The sequence below is a fragment of the Oncorhynchus mykiss genome, chromosome 8 (assembly GCF_013265735.2).
Source record: "Oncorhynchus mykiss isolate Arlee chromosome 8, USDA_OmykA_1.1, whole genome shotgun sequence".
NCBI lineage: Eukaryota > Metazoa > Chordata > Actinopteri > Salmoniformes > Salmonidae > Oncorhynchus > Oncorhynchus mykiss.
Window position 1 is genome coordinate 21,771,629 of NC_048572.1, and position 17,282 is coordinate 21,788,910.

Here is a 17,282-nt window from a genome sequence, read left to right on the forward strand (position 1 = left end):
CAAACTCACCTGGACTCCATCAACTAACTGATTACCTTCCCAATATATATCACTCCCTTTAGTTCTCTCCCTAGGTGTTATTGTTTCTGTTCCATTGTTTCATGTCTGTACGCTACTTGTGTTTATTGTTTTCTTCCATGTTCATTTAGTTCACTCCCTGAACTTGCTTCCCGACTCCCAGCGTACACGTTACACACACCATTCAAACCACAGAAAAGCTGCTTTTTGACATACTAAATTACCATTTTTTTGGAAGGAAAACTATTCCACTCAGATAGTACTTAATTATAGGTCACATTTCATAGACTTCTGGAAACACTGGACAGTTACTTTAAAGTCTAGTGTTAGTTGATCAGAGGAAGAGGTAACTAGGAGCAGTTTTCACATTGGCTTGCTCCTGGTGTTTAACTTGATCCTCTTTTACTCCGTTCATTATGTGCCTGTTTAACTTGCTCTATTGATTATAATAAAAAACTACGTTTTCATGAAATCTCCTGCCTTTTCAAGAAGAAGATTTAATGTGAGAAGCCCTCGGGCCTCTTCTTCACAATGCAATGTTTTCGACTATGTACAGAATCTCTGGTGGGATTTAGCTGCTTATTTATTTGACCCGTGGTGACTAGTCTACTCAGGCATGGGAGGTGCTTAACCGACAAGTCTGAACTGAGTGCTATGCTGTCTGCGTGCTGGGGGGAATTACTTCCAGACTGAAATGCAGTCCTTCAGTTTCACCAAGTCTGCATACGGACTAGGACCTTGCTTGACTACCATCAAACAGACCTGATTTTCATGTAAAGTTAGGAAATATTAGGAGCTGAGTACTTTCGAGGACTGTTTGTCTTTCTCATTAAGGATTCGGACAGAGTCTGACTGTACAGAGGAAAGCTTTCGATGATGAAAACAATGGAGAACGGCCATCCAAGTGATAACTGCACAGCAGAGAATCTGCCACTGTACAAATTTTACGCCTCTGTGATGATCATGGAATTCACCCTGGGTCTGCCGCTCAACCTCTCAGTGCTTTATCTATTCATCTTCAAGCTGAAGTTCTGGAAATCTAAAACCAACAACATTTTCCTGTTCAATCTCGTCTTGGCTGACGTTCTTCTGCTTATATGTTTGCCAGTAAAGGCATATCATTTTCTTAATGGGAATCGGCGGAGTACAGAGGGAGGGACCTGCAAAGCCATGCTCTTCATGCTGTTTCTGAACCGAGGTGCCAGTATCGCCTTCCTGACTGTGATTTCAGTTGATCGCTATTTCAATGTGGTTCATCCTGGGAAAAAGAACTTTGCCAAGGCTTTTAAAAGGTCTCCTCATATCTCTATCCTCATCTGGCTACTGCTGCTCCCCCTGACTATCCCCACCATGCTGAAGTCCTTTGAGTGCTGTAATAGTTATGGGCGTGAAGATGACACTCTAGTCGAGGACGTCACTGACACTCTGAGAGAGGTTGTGTTTTTCACCCAGATTCTCATCCCTTTCTTTGTGTTGGTCTACTGCACGGTCCGCATTGTTAACAGACTAAAAAAGAAGACCGTAGGGGATAGTACCAAGCTGCGTCGAGCAGTGTTTCTGGTCACCTCAGTAATGCTGGTCTTTTCTTTCTGTTTCCTGCCTTGTACCATAGCTAGAATGGTTCTGTTGATTGTGAGAGTTGAGAATTTACCCGGAGCAGAAGCTATAGTTGTTCAAGTCTTTGACGGTCTCATGGTTTTGTCTTACATGGATTGTTTAGTGGACCCAATTGTGTACTGCTTAAGCAGCACTAAGTTCAAAAGCCTCTACCTGACAACGTATTGCCGCTGTCTACTGAGCAAAAATGCAGAAATAGCTGAGAGCACAATCTCAATAGGAAACAACTCAAGCCCAAAACGCAACAACAATATATTGTTGCATAGTAGGTAAAAAGAGGACATGAAAATGACTGTTTTATTACTGACTTCATGACTGTTCTCATGGTAAGACACTCATGTTAGTTTGCCAAACCAGACGTGTTTATGTTACCATCAGCATGTTAAACAGCTCATAATGACTGTGTTGTTACTAATTGTCTGGGTCAAATAACAAAGATGTGTCGTTGCTGTTGTTTTAATGGCTGTCTCTCTGGCCATTCGTCCATTTATCTTATTATGTCAGGGGTTGAATACTTATTGACTCAAGACATTTCAGGTTAACACTTTACTTGACACCCATCGTCATAACACGTAATGGCACAGTCTTAACCATGTCATAAACTGTCCTAATAGGTTCATAACACTGTCATGACCAATATATTTACACCTGTTGTCACATATATTGCGTTATTTTATGGCTGGTTATGAAACCTATATGAGGGTGTCAAAATGCACAAAACCTACCACGGTAAAAAAAAGGGCACCCACAAGACTCATTGAGCAATTATTACAAGAGCAGAAGAAAACTGACCAATCTGATGAGTATTTGACAAAACTATTTTGAACTGGAATAAATGCTGCCCTTATTAACAATGACCAACCCAACCAGTCAAAATAGATTGTAAGACATTCTGTAGCCTACCATTACTATAACCAACCCAAATCCATTTGTTGCCATTATCATGTATCCAAGTGGTTTTCAAACTTTTTGACCTGCAATCTCCAAAACAGAGTGGTAGAAAACAGGAAACCCTGTTCACGCAAATGCGCATGTGCACACGGTGATGCATTTTTAAAACTCAAGATGTGCTACAGAAATAAACTACGTTTTACACCTGCATTTGGAGCTGAAAGACTTTCATGTTAGTGGCCAATATCAACTATGGATATATCTGTATATAGCTATGTACATTTATTGTTATGTACATTTCTTGTAATTCTTTTGATTGATTTGATTTAAAAAAAAACTTTTGTTTATTTAGTAAATATTTTATTAACTATTTCTTGAACTGCATTGTTGGTTAAGAGCTTGTAAGTAAGCATTTCACAGTAATGTCTACACCTGTTGTATTCTGTGCATGAGACAAATAAAATTTGATTTGATCATGTCACTTCTCTGTTGCCCAGAGCAAGCAAAATCATACAGCCTACTTGTAGCAGAAGTTGAAGGAGCGGATGGAAAGCATGTTATGTCTGCACCGTGTCATCACATTGGAGGGCAGCCGGCCTCTAGAGTGCTCATTGCCAGCCAAGTAGCCCTGTTCTTCCTCACAAACATCATAATAAATTCCCCAGAATATGTTACACCTTCATCCCATAATATTACATCTGCCTATTTTAGACATATAGCCAGTAGCCACCCAAACTAGACCTATCTGAAATAAGAAAATCATCAAATCGCCAGGTAGCCTAATGTTCTGGCAAAGATGATTCAGTAGATTGCAAAATTATATTTTATATGGATGATAAACTTTTTACCAGGCCAAACTGAAGGAACTGAAACAAGTCACTAATCTGAATATGTGGGCCCACCTTTGCTCACCAATGCTGATGGTCAACAATCAAGACACACAACTTTTTGAAAAGGGCACTTTGGAGTCTGGAAGGGCAAAGGGGCACAGGTAGAGCCGTATCTGTGCACCTGCCTGATTGTAATGAATTGTATATACAGTCATGTTAATTTTTTCGTAATATTTTAAATAACTTGTAGAAAATAGACTTCATGACACTGTCAATGACCATCCTGTGTCACTTTACTTGGACTAAATACATGCACTTTATGACACAGTCAAGAAGCATTATGACAGTCATTATCATATATCTGGCCTGTCACGTATATGCCCTTATGTCAGTCATCAGTCAAACAGAGGGGGGCTTGTCCTGCTCTTGAAACCTGCTCCTGTATTCATTCCAGTCATCAGCAACAGAGCATTGGAGTATGTTTTTATTTTTTTATTTTTTATATCACCTTTATTTAACCAGATAGGCTAGTTGAGAACAAGTTCTCATTTACAACTGCGACCTGGCCAAGATAAAGCATAGCAGTGTGAACAGACAACAACACAAAGTTACACATGGAGTAAACAATAAACAAGTCAATAACACATTAGAAAAAAGAAAAAAAGAGTCTATATACATTGTGTGCAAAAGGCATGAGGAGGTAGGCGAATAATTACAATTTAGCAGATTAACACTGGAGTGATAAATGATCAAATGGTCATGTGCAGGTAGAGTAAAAGTAAATAAATAAAAACAGTATGGGGATGAGGTAGGTAAATTGGGTGGGCTATTTACCGATGGACTATGTACAGCTGCAGCGATCGGTTAGCTGCTCAGATAGCAGATGTTTAAAATTGGTGAGGGAGATAAAAGTCTCCAACTTCAGCGATTTTTGCAATTTGTTCCAGTCACAGGCAGCAGAGAACTGGAAGGAAAGGCGGCCAAATTAGGTGTTGGCTTTAGGGATGTCCTGAACAAACATATCATCATAGCTGAATCTGGATCCCGGAAAACGCCTTTGTAGCTAGCTCAAGCAGAATGTATGACCAAAGATACTGGTAACCTTTCATCTGTGGTTCATCTGTGGTGTGACTGTTCGCTAGCAAGCTACTTACCAGCATGCCGGAAAAAGCACTGTGTTGTGACTGAATGCCATAATGTAAAATTAACCTTACACTAAGGGGGATATGCTGTGAAGCATGTGAAGACAGACCCAACATACTGTAAGTCAGTTATTCATTTCAAATCTACATACATTTAGCATTTCAAGCACACAAAAATGTTAAGTACAAACATTGAAAAGTTTCACAAAAATGTGCACGATCAAATATTGCATAACTGAGTACTTCAAAAACACATTGTAGAATGAGTAGATCACAGCATCAACTAATTTATAGCATCATATCTCCGAACAGTAAATAAAAGGAATTTAAATTCACTACCTATTTAAAAACATTAAAACATTTCCCCATAGGAGAACCCTTTTTGGTCCAGGTAGAACTCTTTTGGGTTCCATGTAGAACCCTCTGTGGAAATGGTTCTACATGGAACTCAAAAGGGTTCTTCAAAGGGTTATACTATGGGGACAGCCGAAGAACCCTTTTAGGTTCTAGATAGCAGCTTTATGACTAAGAGTGTAGACAGTGTGGTAAACCGTGGGGTAGTGGGTTGAGTTTGCAGAGATTGACACAGAGACAGGGAGGTTTTAGTCCGCAAAAACAACTTTACTAGGACAGAAAATAAACATAACAACGAAAATCACTTAGGTTTGGCGCAGTCCTTCTCCTCTACTTTTGCTTGGTGTCGGTCTCTCCCCGTTCTCCTTTGCGGTGTGCTCTTGGGACTAAACGGCCCCTACCCCTGTTTCAGACGCGTCTGTCTGGACCAGGAGGTTTTTTGAGAAGACCGGGGTGACATAGTGCATCCTTCAGGGCCTGGAACGCCGCCTCTGTGTCCTCCGTCCATCGCACCGTCTGGGGTAGTCGTGCCTTCGTTAAGTCTGTGAGGGGAGAAGCTATTGCAGCAAAGTTAGGTACAATCTACTGTAACCCGGCAAACCCCAGGAATGACTTCACCTGCCTCTTGGTTCGGGGGACCGGCCATCCCCTAATGGCAGCGTTATTTTTCTTGGGGTTTCACATTTCCCCTCCCAATCTGATATCCCAGGTACTCCACCTCGGTGTAGCCCAGCTTGCACATGTGGGGGTTCGCGGTCAGACCTGCATCCCTTACCGCATCAACCACTGCCTGTAACCTACAAAGATGTGACTCCCAACTATCACTGTCCACAATTATGTCATATATCCAGATAAGCAGCTGCGTACTCACTGTGAAGCTGCAGGACGCGCTCCATGAGTCGCTGAAAGGTCGCTGGTGCCCCGTGGAGCCTGAAAGGCAGAACCCGGTAGTGGTATAGCCCCCCCGGGGTGGAGAAGGCAGTCGTCTCCTGGGAGGCCGCTACCAGTGGCACCTGCCAGTACCCCTTTGTCAGGTCCAAGGTGCTGACGTATCTTGCCATCCCCAAGCGGTTGATCAGTTTGTCCACCCGGGGCATGGGGTAGGCATCGAACTTACAGACCTCGTTCAGGCCCCGGAAGTCATTACAGAAGCAGACGGTTCCGTCCAGTTTCGGAACTAGCACTACGGGGCTAGACCACTCACTGTGTGACTCCTCCAGTACCCCCATTTTTAGCATTGTCGTCACTTCCCGCTGGACCGCCACTCTTCGGGCTTCTGTTATCGGGTATGGCCATTGGCGCACTTTTTCTCCCGGACATTTGTGGATATGATGTTCCACGAGATCTGTGCGCCCCGGCACCTCTGTGAACACGGCCGTATTCCGCTGGACCAACTCTCTGAGCTCTTGTCATTGGGTCGGGCTGAGGTCTTCCCCCATTGAAACTTCGACCGAGGGCGGGCCCTGCTGTGGCCGGGTCCACGTTACGCACAGTGCCTCGCGTGCGTGCCATTTCTTCAGTAAGTTCACATGGTAAAGCTGTAGGGGTTTTCTCCGCCCCAGTTGGCGGACCTTATAGTTGACGTCGCTTACCCGCTCAACGATGTCATAGAGCCCATGCCACATAGCCAGGAATTTACTCTCTGTTGTAGGGATCAGCACCAAGACCATTTCCCCTGGTTGGAACTCTCGTGGTTGGGCTCCTCGGTTGTAGACACACTCCTGGGCACGTTACGCCTGGGGCCATGTGCTCTCTTACCACTGGCCAAATCGCCATCATCCTCTCCCTCATCTCCTCCACATGTTCTACTACGCTGCAAAGGGGGGGTTGGCTGCTCTTCCCAGACCTCCTTGGCAAGGTCCAGCTGCCCGCGGGGCCGGCGGCCATACAGGAGCTCAAAGGGGGAGAACCCCATGGATGCTTGGGGTACCTCTCGCACTAAAAACATCAGGTTGGGCAGCAGCTGGTCCTAGTTCCTCCCGTCTCTCTCAATGACCTTCTTCAGCATCTGTTTTAGGGTATTATTGAAGCGTTCCACCAGCCCGTCCATTTCTGGATGGTACACACTGGTCCTCACTTGTTTTATTCGTAACAGATTGCAGACATCTTTCATCACACAAGACATGAACGCGGTGCCCTGGTCCGTCAGAATTTCCTGCGGAATACCCACCCGGCTAAATAAATGGAATTCCGGGCAACTACGGCAGTAGCCCTCCACGGCATGTGTGACGTAGAAGTCCGTCACTGGCTGCGGGCAGCATTTGGTTCTCTAACGCACGCACACATTCATCACTCCTCCCTGCTCCATTATCAGATAAGGTAACAATGTGGGTCGACACACAAGTTAACTTCTCTGTCTTAGTACATACATTTCACACTTATGTCAATGTTCATATTTAATATAAGCAATATGTACTTTACTTATCGATGTTATGGATGAGAGCGTTTGTTTGTTCTGTTCCTCTCTCTCTCCATCTCTGTAGCTTCCGGGTATGCTGGATAAGGACCCGAGCAAAGTGAATTGGGCTGACTTTGTATTGCCTGTCCCAAATGGCTCATTAATGTAAATGTGCATATTGAAAGACACTGTCAGTAGTAATGTAATTTTGTAAATGTTATGTTGTGATATTGTTTTAAAAACGTGTTGCAATGTATATCCTTTAGTATGTTTAGTTAATGGAAAATGTAGGTTTGACGAGGTAATTGCTTAATTAATTAGGGTTAATTGTTCTGAGGGGAGGGGCTAGCCCTACAAAAGGAGCCTCTCTTTCAGTTCATGGAGAGGCATTTTGGATTGAGCTGTGAATGGGGCAGTATTGTTTTTAGCTGTCCCATAAGGTATACGTTTGATGGCAGTACTGCTGGTTTTGTTCCGGAATCACTTTGTAAAAAAGCACCCTTGCACAGAAGTTTTGCGGCTCCGCCATATTTTTTATTTTGATAGAGGTTGAGTTTTCCAGTATAGCCTTCTGGCCTACTCTACGTGACAGCGCGCTAGACTCCGGGCCAGTGGAACCGGTTCTTGATCTGCTCCCTGGTTTTATCCATCCCTAGGTGTGCCCCAAGCAGGTGGGTGTGGCCAAGCTGCAGCACAGTCCTAACTACTGACTGGGTATGAGTAACAAGTATTTTGTCTCCCCATTATGCTTTACTACCTGATACAATAAATTACAGTGCCTTGCAAAAGTATTCGGCCCCCTTGAACTTTGCGACCTTTTGCCACATTTCAGGCTTCAAACATAAAGATATAAAACTGTATTTTTTTGTGAAGAATCAACAACAAGTGGGACACAATCATGAAGTGGAACGACATTTATTGGATATTTCAAACTTTTTTAACAAATCAAAAACTGAAAAATTGGGTGTGCAAAATTATTATTATTATTATTATGTTGGGTATACACCCCAAAAAACTGGCTTCCCTCAGGACACCAATTTCCATGTGGTAAAAGCAAGTTAATCTGCTAGTAAATCTATCCAATTCCTTAGGAAAACATCACAACCATTTTGTAGCATTGTTGACATTCCTGCTCATCTGAGATATTTTCAGCTAGGAACTAACTGCCTGTTGCTTCACATTGTTGCTCTTTGTCTGTTTAATTAGTCAAATGTGTTTTTTATGAAAACCTCAACTCCATTTTCATTCCCATGGATGTTGTGCAACTGGAAGCATGACTATGCACTTACTTGCTCCATATAGGAATTCCACAAGGAGATACAAGGACGTGTTTAGCAAAGAAAAGAGGTCACTTCTCATAAACAGTTGACAAATATGGGAAAGGTTGTTATTGTCTGAGTCAATGCAATGTTTTCCACTATGTCCTCATTCTCTCGTGTGACCAGCTGCTTATTTATTCGTTCTGTGGTGACTTGCCTATTCAGGCATGGGAGGTGTAGCTCAACCAACAAGTCTGAACAATTTACAACTGAGTACTTGTTGTCCTATGGACAGTATGCTGCCTGCTTTCTAGGGAGAATTACTTCCAGAGACTGAAGTGCAGTCCTTCAGTTTCACCAAGTCTACACACGGATTAGGAGCTTGCTTCGCTTCCCTTAAATAGACTCACTTGTTTTGTAAAGTGAGGAACTATTTTGGAGTTGAGTACTTTAGAGGACTGTTTTTACTTCTTGTTAAGGATTCTGACAAGATCTGACTGACTTTTTCTGACTGTGAAGGGGACAGCTTTCAATGATGAAAACAATGGAGAACGGCCATCCAAGTGATAACTGCACAGCAGAGAATCTGCCACTGTACAAATTTTACGCCTCTGTGATGATCATGGAATTCACCCTGGGTCTGCCGCTCAACCTCTCAGTGCTTTATCTATTCATCTTCAAGCTGAAGTTCTGGAAATCTAAAACCAACAACATTTTCCTGTTCAATCTCGTCTTGGCTGATGTTCTTCTGCTTATATGTTTGCCAGTAAAGGCATATCATTTTCTTAATGGGAATCGGCGGAGTACAGAGGGAGGGACCTGCAAAGCCATGCTCTTCATGCTGTTTCTGAACCGAGGTGCCAGTATCGCCTTCCTGACTGTGATTTCAGTTGATCGCTATTTCAATGTGGTTCATCCTGGGAAAAAGAACTTTGCCAAGGCTTTTAAAAGGTCTCCTCATATCTCTATCCTCATCTGGCTACTGCTGCTCCCCCTGACTATCCCCACCATGCTGAAGTCCTTTGAGTGCTGTAATAGTTATGGGCGTGAAGATGACACTCTAGTCGAGGACGTCACTGACACTCTGAGAGAGGTTGTGTTTTTCACCCAGATTCTCATCCCTTTCTTTGTGTTGGTCTACTGCACGGTCCGCATTGTTAACAGACTAAAAAAGAAGACCGTAGGGGATAGTACCAAGCTGCGTCGAGCAGTGTTTCTGGTCACCTCAGTAATGCTGGTCTTTTCTTTATTTTTCTTGCCTTGTACCATAGCTAGAATGGTTCTGTTGATTTTCAGAATCAAGGATCTACAGGATGCTGAGAATATAGCTGTTCAGCTCTATGACGGACTCATGGTTTTGTCCTACATGGATTGTTTAGTGGACCCAATTGTGTACTGCTTAAGCAGCACTAAGTTCAAAAGCCTCTACCTGACAACGTATTGCCCCAGTCTACTGAACAAAGATGCAGAATCAGCTGAAAGCCCTAACTTGACAGGAAACAACTTAAATAAAAAATGCAATAACAATGCACTGTACACTGTAAAGGGGTTGCCCTGAATTTGACAGTAACTTACAGGAAGCTCAGTGGAAAGTCAAATTCTGTATTTCATAATACAGTTAACCTAATGTAATATAAATGTGGTATCAAAGCAAGTACTGTGTTATGACACACAGTACGATACTGTAAAATTGACTGTATTCTACTGTGAAAAAGTAAATGCTACCGTAATCAGAATTAATTCATGAAATTCAATGAGGGGATGGGTTTGTATTTCACAGGATTGTACTGTATTTACAAGGGATTGGTGCAAGCAGGTTGGCTGCTAGTCAAAAATTGTTTACACATATTTGGTGCTTTATATCACTTACACTTAACAAAGGCTTCCAAACTGGCAGTGACTACAGGACAAAACAGACCAAAAGGACATGGCAAAATGCCTGCTGCCACTCCAATCTGTTTTAAATGTGAAGGGGCAACATAACCACATAGGAGTTAAATTGATAGAGCGTTCTCAATCACGGGTGCAACAAATATAGCCTCTTACAAGGCAGCCTCAAAACATGTTTTTCTTAATTAAATGTTTTTATTTAACAACAATAACATGCACAAACTAGTGGTAAAAAGGTTTTTGGCACTCCAAAGATATGATATGGTACTGTGTTCTGTGGGGTGGAATTACAGTACCATTTGAAATACAGCAATTCTTTCCCTGCCCAGAACACTTTCCAACAATGCACCATAATTTACAGTATGCTGCAGTAATACCCGGACCCAGTTTTCCTTGCATGAAAATTAAGCCGTGATTAGGACTGCCTATTTGTTCTCATGATGAGACATTCATGTTGGTTTGCCAAGCCAGACTGTGATTCACTACTTGTTTCTGTTATCATCAGTCATCTGGTTTCTTTCACCTGTCATCCTTCATGTTAAAAAGCTCATAATGACTCTGTTGTTACTAATTGTCTGGGTCAAATAAATATTACTCTTATGATCCATAAAAAGTGTGTTGCTGTTGTTGTTATTAGTTCTACTACCACTACTGCCCACAGTCCTTGGGAGCGGGCCGTGTCAGTGGCACTGGGTTATCCTCAAAGCGGGAGAAGAAGGTGGTTAACTTGTCCGGGTAGGGAGACGTTGGTGTCCAGGACATGGCTGGTTTTCCATGAGCAACCTACACAACATACACTTAGTATTACTTTCTTAGCTGCAGTAAAAACTAGGCAAAAAAAGAAACGTCCTCTCACTATCAACCGTGTTTATTTTCAGCAAACTTAACATGTGTAAATATTTGTATGAACATAACAAGATTCAACAACTGAGACAGGAACTGAACAAGTTCCACAGACATGTGACTAACAGAAATGTAATAATGTGTCCCTGAACAAAGGGGGGGGGGGGGGGGGGTAAAATCAAAAGTAACAGTAACAGTCCGTATCCGGTGTGGCCACCAGCTGCATTAAGTACTACAGTGCATCTCCTCCTCATGGACTGCACAAGATTTGCCAGTTCTTGCTGTGAGATGTTACCCCAGTCTTCCACCAAGGCATCTGCAAGTTCCCGGACATTTCTGGTGGGAATTGCCCTAGTCCTCACCCTCCGATCCAACAGGTCCCAGACTGCTCAATGAAATTAAGATCCGGGCTCTTTGCTGGCCATGGCAGAACACTGACATTCCTGTCTTGCAGGACATCACGCACAGAACGAGCAGTATGGCTGGTGGCATTGTCATGCTGGAGGGTCATGTCAGGATGAGCCTGCAGGAAGGGTAACACATGAGGGAGGAGGATGTCTTCCCTGTAACGCACAGCGTTGAGATTGCCTGCAATGACAACAAGCTCAGTCCAATGATGCTGTGACACTCCACCTCCAAATCGATCCCGCTCCAGAGTACAGGCCTTGGTGACGATAAACGCGAATCCAACCATCACTCCTGGTGAGACAAAACCGCAACTCGCCAGTGAAGAGCACTTTTTGCTAGTCCTGTCTGGTCCAGTGACGGTTGGTTTGTGTCCATAGGCGATGTTGTTGCCGGTGATGTCTGGTGAGGATCTGCCTTAAAACAGGCCTACAAGCCCTCAGTCCAGCCTCTCTCAGCCGATTGAGGACAGTCTGAGCACTGATGGAGGGATTGTGCGTTCCTGGTGTAACTCGGGCAGTTGTTGTGGCCATCCTCTACCTGTCCCGAAGGTGTGGTGTTCGGATGTACCGATCCGGTGCAGTTGTTGTTACACGTGGTCTGCCACTGCGAGGACGATCAGCTGTCCATCCTGTCTCCCTGTCTTAGGCGTCTCACATTACAGACATGGCAATTTATTATCCTGTCCTCATGGCTCCTTGCAGCATGCCTAAGGCATGTTCACGCAGATGAGCAGGGACCCTGGCGTCTTTCTTTTTGTGTTTTTCAGAGTCTGTAGAAAGGCCTCTTTAGTGTCCTAAGTTTTCATAACTGTGACCTTAATTGCCTACCGTCTGTAAGCTGTTAGTGTCTTAACGACCGTTCCACAGTGCATGTTCTTTAATTGTTTATGGTTCATTGAACAAGCATGGGAAACAGTGTTTAAACCCTTGACAATGAAGATCTGTGAAGTTATTTGGATTTTTACGAATTATCTTTGAATGTCAGGGTCCTGAAAAAGGGGCGTTTCTTTATTTGCTTCGTTTACATATCTCCTTGGCATATCGCATACTTATGCAGCAGCATACAAGGCATTTTTGGACTCTGGAAGGTGGCGCGGTACTTTTTGTGGGCAAAGAAATTGTCATCAAATTGTGTCATCAAAGTCTGGCATTCTCTGGATTTATGGTGCTTTCAAGACAACTGAGAACTCGGAAAAAAACAAGATCAAATCATGACGTCAGTGATCTTCAGGTCGGAGCTCTAGAAAGAGGCCCGAGTTCCTGACTTGGAATTCCGATTTGGATGACCGTTCACAGCGTGTTTTCCCAGTTGGAGCTCGTTTTTTTAAGAGATCCCAGTTGTCTTGAACTCAGTGAAGTCTGAGATTTCCAAGTTTCCAGTTGTTTTGAACGTGGCAGAAGTCATGCTGGATTGACAGCATGGCCAATGTATTCCACCTTTTCTGGCCCATGGCATTTAAATGTTTATCCTTTTCAGCTTGGAAAAGAGACCCTTAAACCCAGACTTGGACCACACACTCACTTCACTGAATAGCAGGCTAGTGATTGCTTTGCAACGCTTGCAGTTAACCACTGATTCTTTCCAAAACACTCATTGTTGAATTTGCGATTTCCAACTTGTTGTGTAATGTTTATGTCCTATGGACGATGAGCGCCTATACGTTTTATCTATAATTTCACTTCATATGACAAGGATTGAAAAGGATTTTGCAGTGACATAGTGTCCCCATGAGTGACAGAACACTGAGCCAATCACGGCGCAACTAGAGAACATTTCCAACTCCTACGCTCAGTATTTTCCGCTGCATGCCCCACCACCACAGAAAACATTGGGCTAGGCTAAAACACCTGTATTTTGGAGCTGCCTTACTCAAGCAAAAAAGAGACCATGTTTGTACGCGGCGTTATTAACTTAATTATACTTTTTTTGACATTGTTTGCAAACTGATGTGTGACATGTATTAATGCCAGATGTACAAATCGGTCGGCCGTGGACAGGAGTGTATTATCGGCTGAGCACATTAAGCCTAGATGATAGGGGAGATCAAGTGCACCACTAGCGGCTGCCTAGGCTACAGTATTATGCGTGGGAATAAATGGGAAAAGATGTCCAAAAATACAATAATTTTCTGGTGTTTTTACAGTCTATTATGTACAACAATGAAAAGTATTTGCACATATATACACTGAGTGTACAAAACATTAAGAACACCTGCTCTTTCCATGACAGACTGACCAGCTAAATCCAGGTGAAACCTATGATCCCTTATTGATGTCACTTGTTAAATCCACTTCAATTACTGTAGATGACGGGGAGGTGACAGGTTAAATAAGGATTTTTCAGCCTTCAGACAATTGGGCCATGGATTGTGTATGTGTGCCATTTAGAGGGTGAATGGGCAAAACAAAAGTTTTAAGTTCCTTTGAACGGGGTACGGTAGTAGGTGCCAGGTTCACTCAGGTTCACTCAGAGCATATGTATAATATATTTGTTGTAGTTTTTTTTGCTCAGAAAACTTGGTGGGGGGGGGGGGGGGGCAAATAAAATCACCAGAGGACCAAATTTGTCTCACATGCCGCCAGTTGGGGAACCCTGATGTAGTCTATCTAAACTCAGCAAAAAAAGAAACATTCCTTTTTCAGGACCCTGTCATTCAAAGATAATTCCTAAAAATCCAAATAACTGCACAGATTTTCACTGTAAAGGGTTTAAACACTGTTTCCCATGCTTGGTCAATGAACCATAAACAATTAATGAACATGCACCTGTGGAACGGTGGAACAGCTTCCAGATGGTAGGCAATTAAGGTCACAGTTATGAAAACTTAGGACACTAGAGAGGCCTTTCTACTGACTCTGAAAAACACCAAAAGAAAGATGCCCAGGGTCCCTGATCAGTGTGATTGCGATTGCGTCGTCTACCGCCCCAATAGGTCCACAGATGACGCAATCACAATCACACTGCACACTGCCCTAACCCATCTGGACAAGAGGAATACCTATGTGAGAATGCTGTTTATCGACTACAGCTCAGCATTTAACACCATAGTACCCTCCAAACTCGTCATCCACCCTGGGTCTCGACCCCGCCCTGTGCAACTGGGTCCTGGACTTCCTGACGGGCCGCCCCCAGGTGGTGATCCTCAACACTGGGGCCCCACAAGGGTGCGTTCTCAGCCCTCTCCTGCTCCCTGTTCACCCACGACTTGCGTGGCCATGCACCCCTCCAACTCAATCATCAAGTTTGCAGAGACTACAGTGTTAGGCTTGATTACCAACAACAACGAGACGGCCTACAGGGAGGAGCTGAGGGCCCTCGGAGTGTGGTGTCAGGAAAATAACCTCGCACTCAACGTCAACAATACAAAGGAGATAATAGTGGACTTCAGGAAACAGCAGAGGGAGCACCACCCTATCCACATTGACGGGACAGTAGTGGAGAGGGTAGAAAGTTTTAAGTTCCTCTGCGTACACATCACGGACAAACTTAAATGATCCAACCACACAGACAGCGTGGTGATGAAGGCGCAGTAGCGCCTCTTCAACCTCAGGAGGCGGAAGAAATTCGGCCTGTCACCATAAACACTCACAAACTTTTACAGGTGCACAATCGAGAGCATCCTGTCGGGCTGTATCACCGCCTGGTACGGCAACTGTTCCGCCCATAACCGCAAGGCTCTCCAGAGGGTAGTGAGGTCTGCACAACGACTTCACCGGGGGCAAATTACCTGCCCTCCAGGACACCTACACCACTCGATGTCACAGGAAGGCCAAAACGATCATCAAGGACAACAACCACCCGAGCCACTGCCTGTTCACCCCCTTATCATCCAGAAGGCGTGAATGCGTGAAGGCGTATAAATGTATCACTAGCCACTTTAAACAATGCCACTTCATATAATGTTTACATAGCCTACATTACTCATCTCATATGTATATACTGTACTCTATATCATCTACTGCATCTTGCCTATGCCATTCGGCCATCACTCATTCATATATTTTTTTTATGTACATATTCTTAGTCATTCCTTTACACTTGTGTGAATAAGGTAATTGTTGTGAAATTGTTAGGTTAGATTACTCGTTGGATATTACTGCATTGTCGGAACTAGAAGCACAAGCATTTCGCTACACTCGCATTAACATCTGCTAACCATGTGTATGTGGCAAATCAAATTTGATTTGATCTGCATGAATGTGCCTTAGGCATGCTGCAAGGAGGCATGAGGACTGCAATATATTGCAATGTCTGTACTGTGAGACGCCTAAAACAATGCTACAGGGAGACAGGACGAACAGCTGATCCGAACATCACACCTTCGGGACAGGTACAGGATGGCCACAACAACTGCCCGAGTTACACCAGGAACGCATAATCACTCCATCAGTGCTCAGATTGTCCGCAATAGGCTGAAAGAGGCTGGACTGAGGGCTTGTAGGCCTGTTGTAGTAAGGCAGGTCCTCACCAGACATCACCGGCAACAACGTCGCCTATGGGCACAAACCAACTGTCGCTGGACAAGACAGGACTAGCAAAAAGTGCTCTTCACTGACGAGTCATGGTTTTGTCTCACCAGGGGTGATTGTCGGATTCGCGTTTATCGTCGAAGGAATGAGCGTTACACCGAGGCATGTACTCTGGAGCGGGATCGATTTGGAAGTGGAGGGTCCGTCATGGTCTAGGGCGGTGTGTCACAGCATCATCGGACTGAGCTTGTTGTCATTGCAGGCAATCTCAACGCTGTGCGTTACAGGGAAGACTTCCTCCTCCCTCATGTGTTACCCATCCTGTAGGGTCATCCTGACATGACCCTCCAGCATGACAATGCCACCAGCCATACTGCTCGTTCTGTGCGTGATTTCCTGCAAGACAGGAATGTCAGTGTTCTGCCATTACCAAAGAAGAGCCCGGATCTCAATCCCATTGAGTACGTCTTGAGTACGTGATTTCCTGCAAGACAGGAATGTCAGTGTTCTGCCATTACCAAAGAAGAGCCCGGATCTCAATCCCATTGAGTACGTCTAGGACCTGTTGGATCGGAGGGTAAGGGCTAGGGCTAGGGCTATTCCCACCAGAAATGTCCAGGAACTTGCAGGTGCCTTGGTGGAAGAGTGGGGTAACATCTCACAGCAAGAACTGGCTAATCTTGTGCAGTCCATGAGGAGGAGATGCACTGCAGTACTTAATGCAGCTGGTGGCCACACCAGATACTGACTGTTACTTTTAATTTTGACCCCCCCCCCCCCCCCCCCCCCCCCTCTTTGTTCAGGGACACATTATTACATTTACATTTCTGTTTCTGTTTCTGTCTGTGGAACTTGTTTAGTTTCTGTCTCAGTTGTTGAATCTTGTTATGTTCATACAAATATTTACACATGTTAAGTTTGCTGAAAATAAACTTTTGCCGGGTTTATCTGTCATGCACTAGGTAACCTAATCTTGTAATTTCCCCTCTCAGAACACCTTACCTGTCAATCATATCTGAGTCAAAATGAATGAGGGATGGAGCCATTGCTGTAATTCTTGCAAAAGTAAATTGTAAGTAACTGAAAAGAGATGATTTAGTGAATTGCTCTACAACAAAAGTAGGTAGTTTTGTAAAGTTTGCAAAAGAGGACATGGGTCTCTA

General features: G+C 43.9%; 2 protein-coding genes across 2 annotated transcripts; both read left to right on the forward strand.

Annotated features, from left to right (window-relative positions):
• Positions 1-434: 434 nt before the first annotated feature.
• On the forward strand, positions 435-2,917 carry LOC110529595 (12-(S)-hydroxy-5,8,10,14-eicosatetraenoic acid receptor-like). Its single transcript, XM_021611947.2, has one exon. The coding sequence runs from the start codon at positions 892-894 to the stop codon at positions 1,906-1,908; it is 1,017 nt and encodes a 338-aa protein (XP_021467622.1). The 5' UTR covers positions 435-891; the 3' UTR covers positions 1,909-2,917.
• A 5,324-nt stretch (positions 2,918-8,241) lies between these two features.
• LOC110529596 (12-(S)-hydroxy-5,8,10,14-eicosatetraenoic acid receptor) lies at positions 8,242-11,086 on the forward strand. Its single transcript, XM_021611949.2, has one exon. It carries the CDS (start codon positions 9,042-9,044, stop codon positions 10,065-10,067), a length of 1,026 nt encoding a protein of 341 aa, XP_021467624.2. The 5' UTR covers positions 8,242-9,041; the 3' UTR covers positions 10,068-11,086.
• Positions 11,087-17,282: the final 6,196 nt, after the last annotated feature.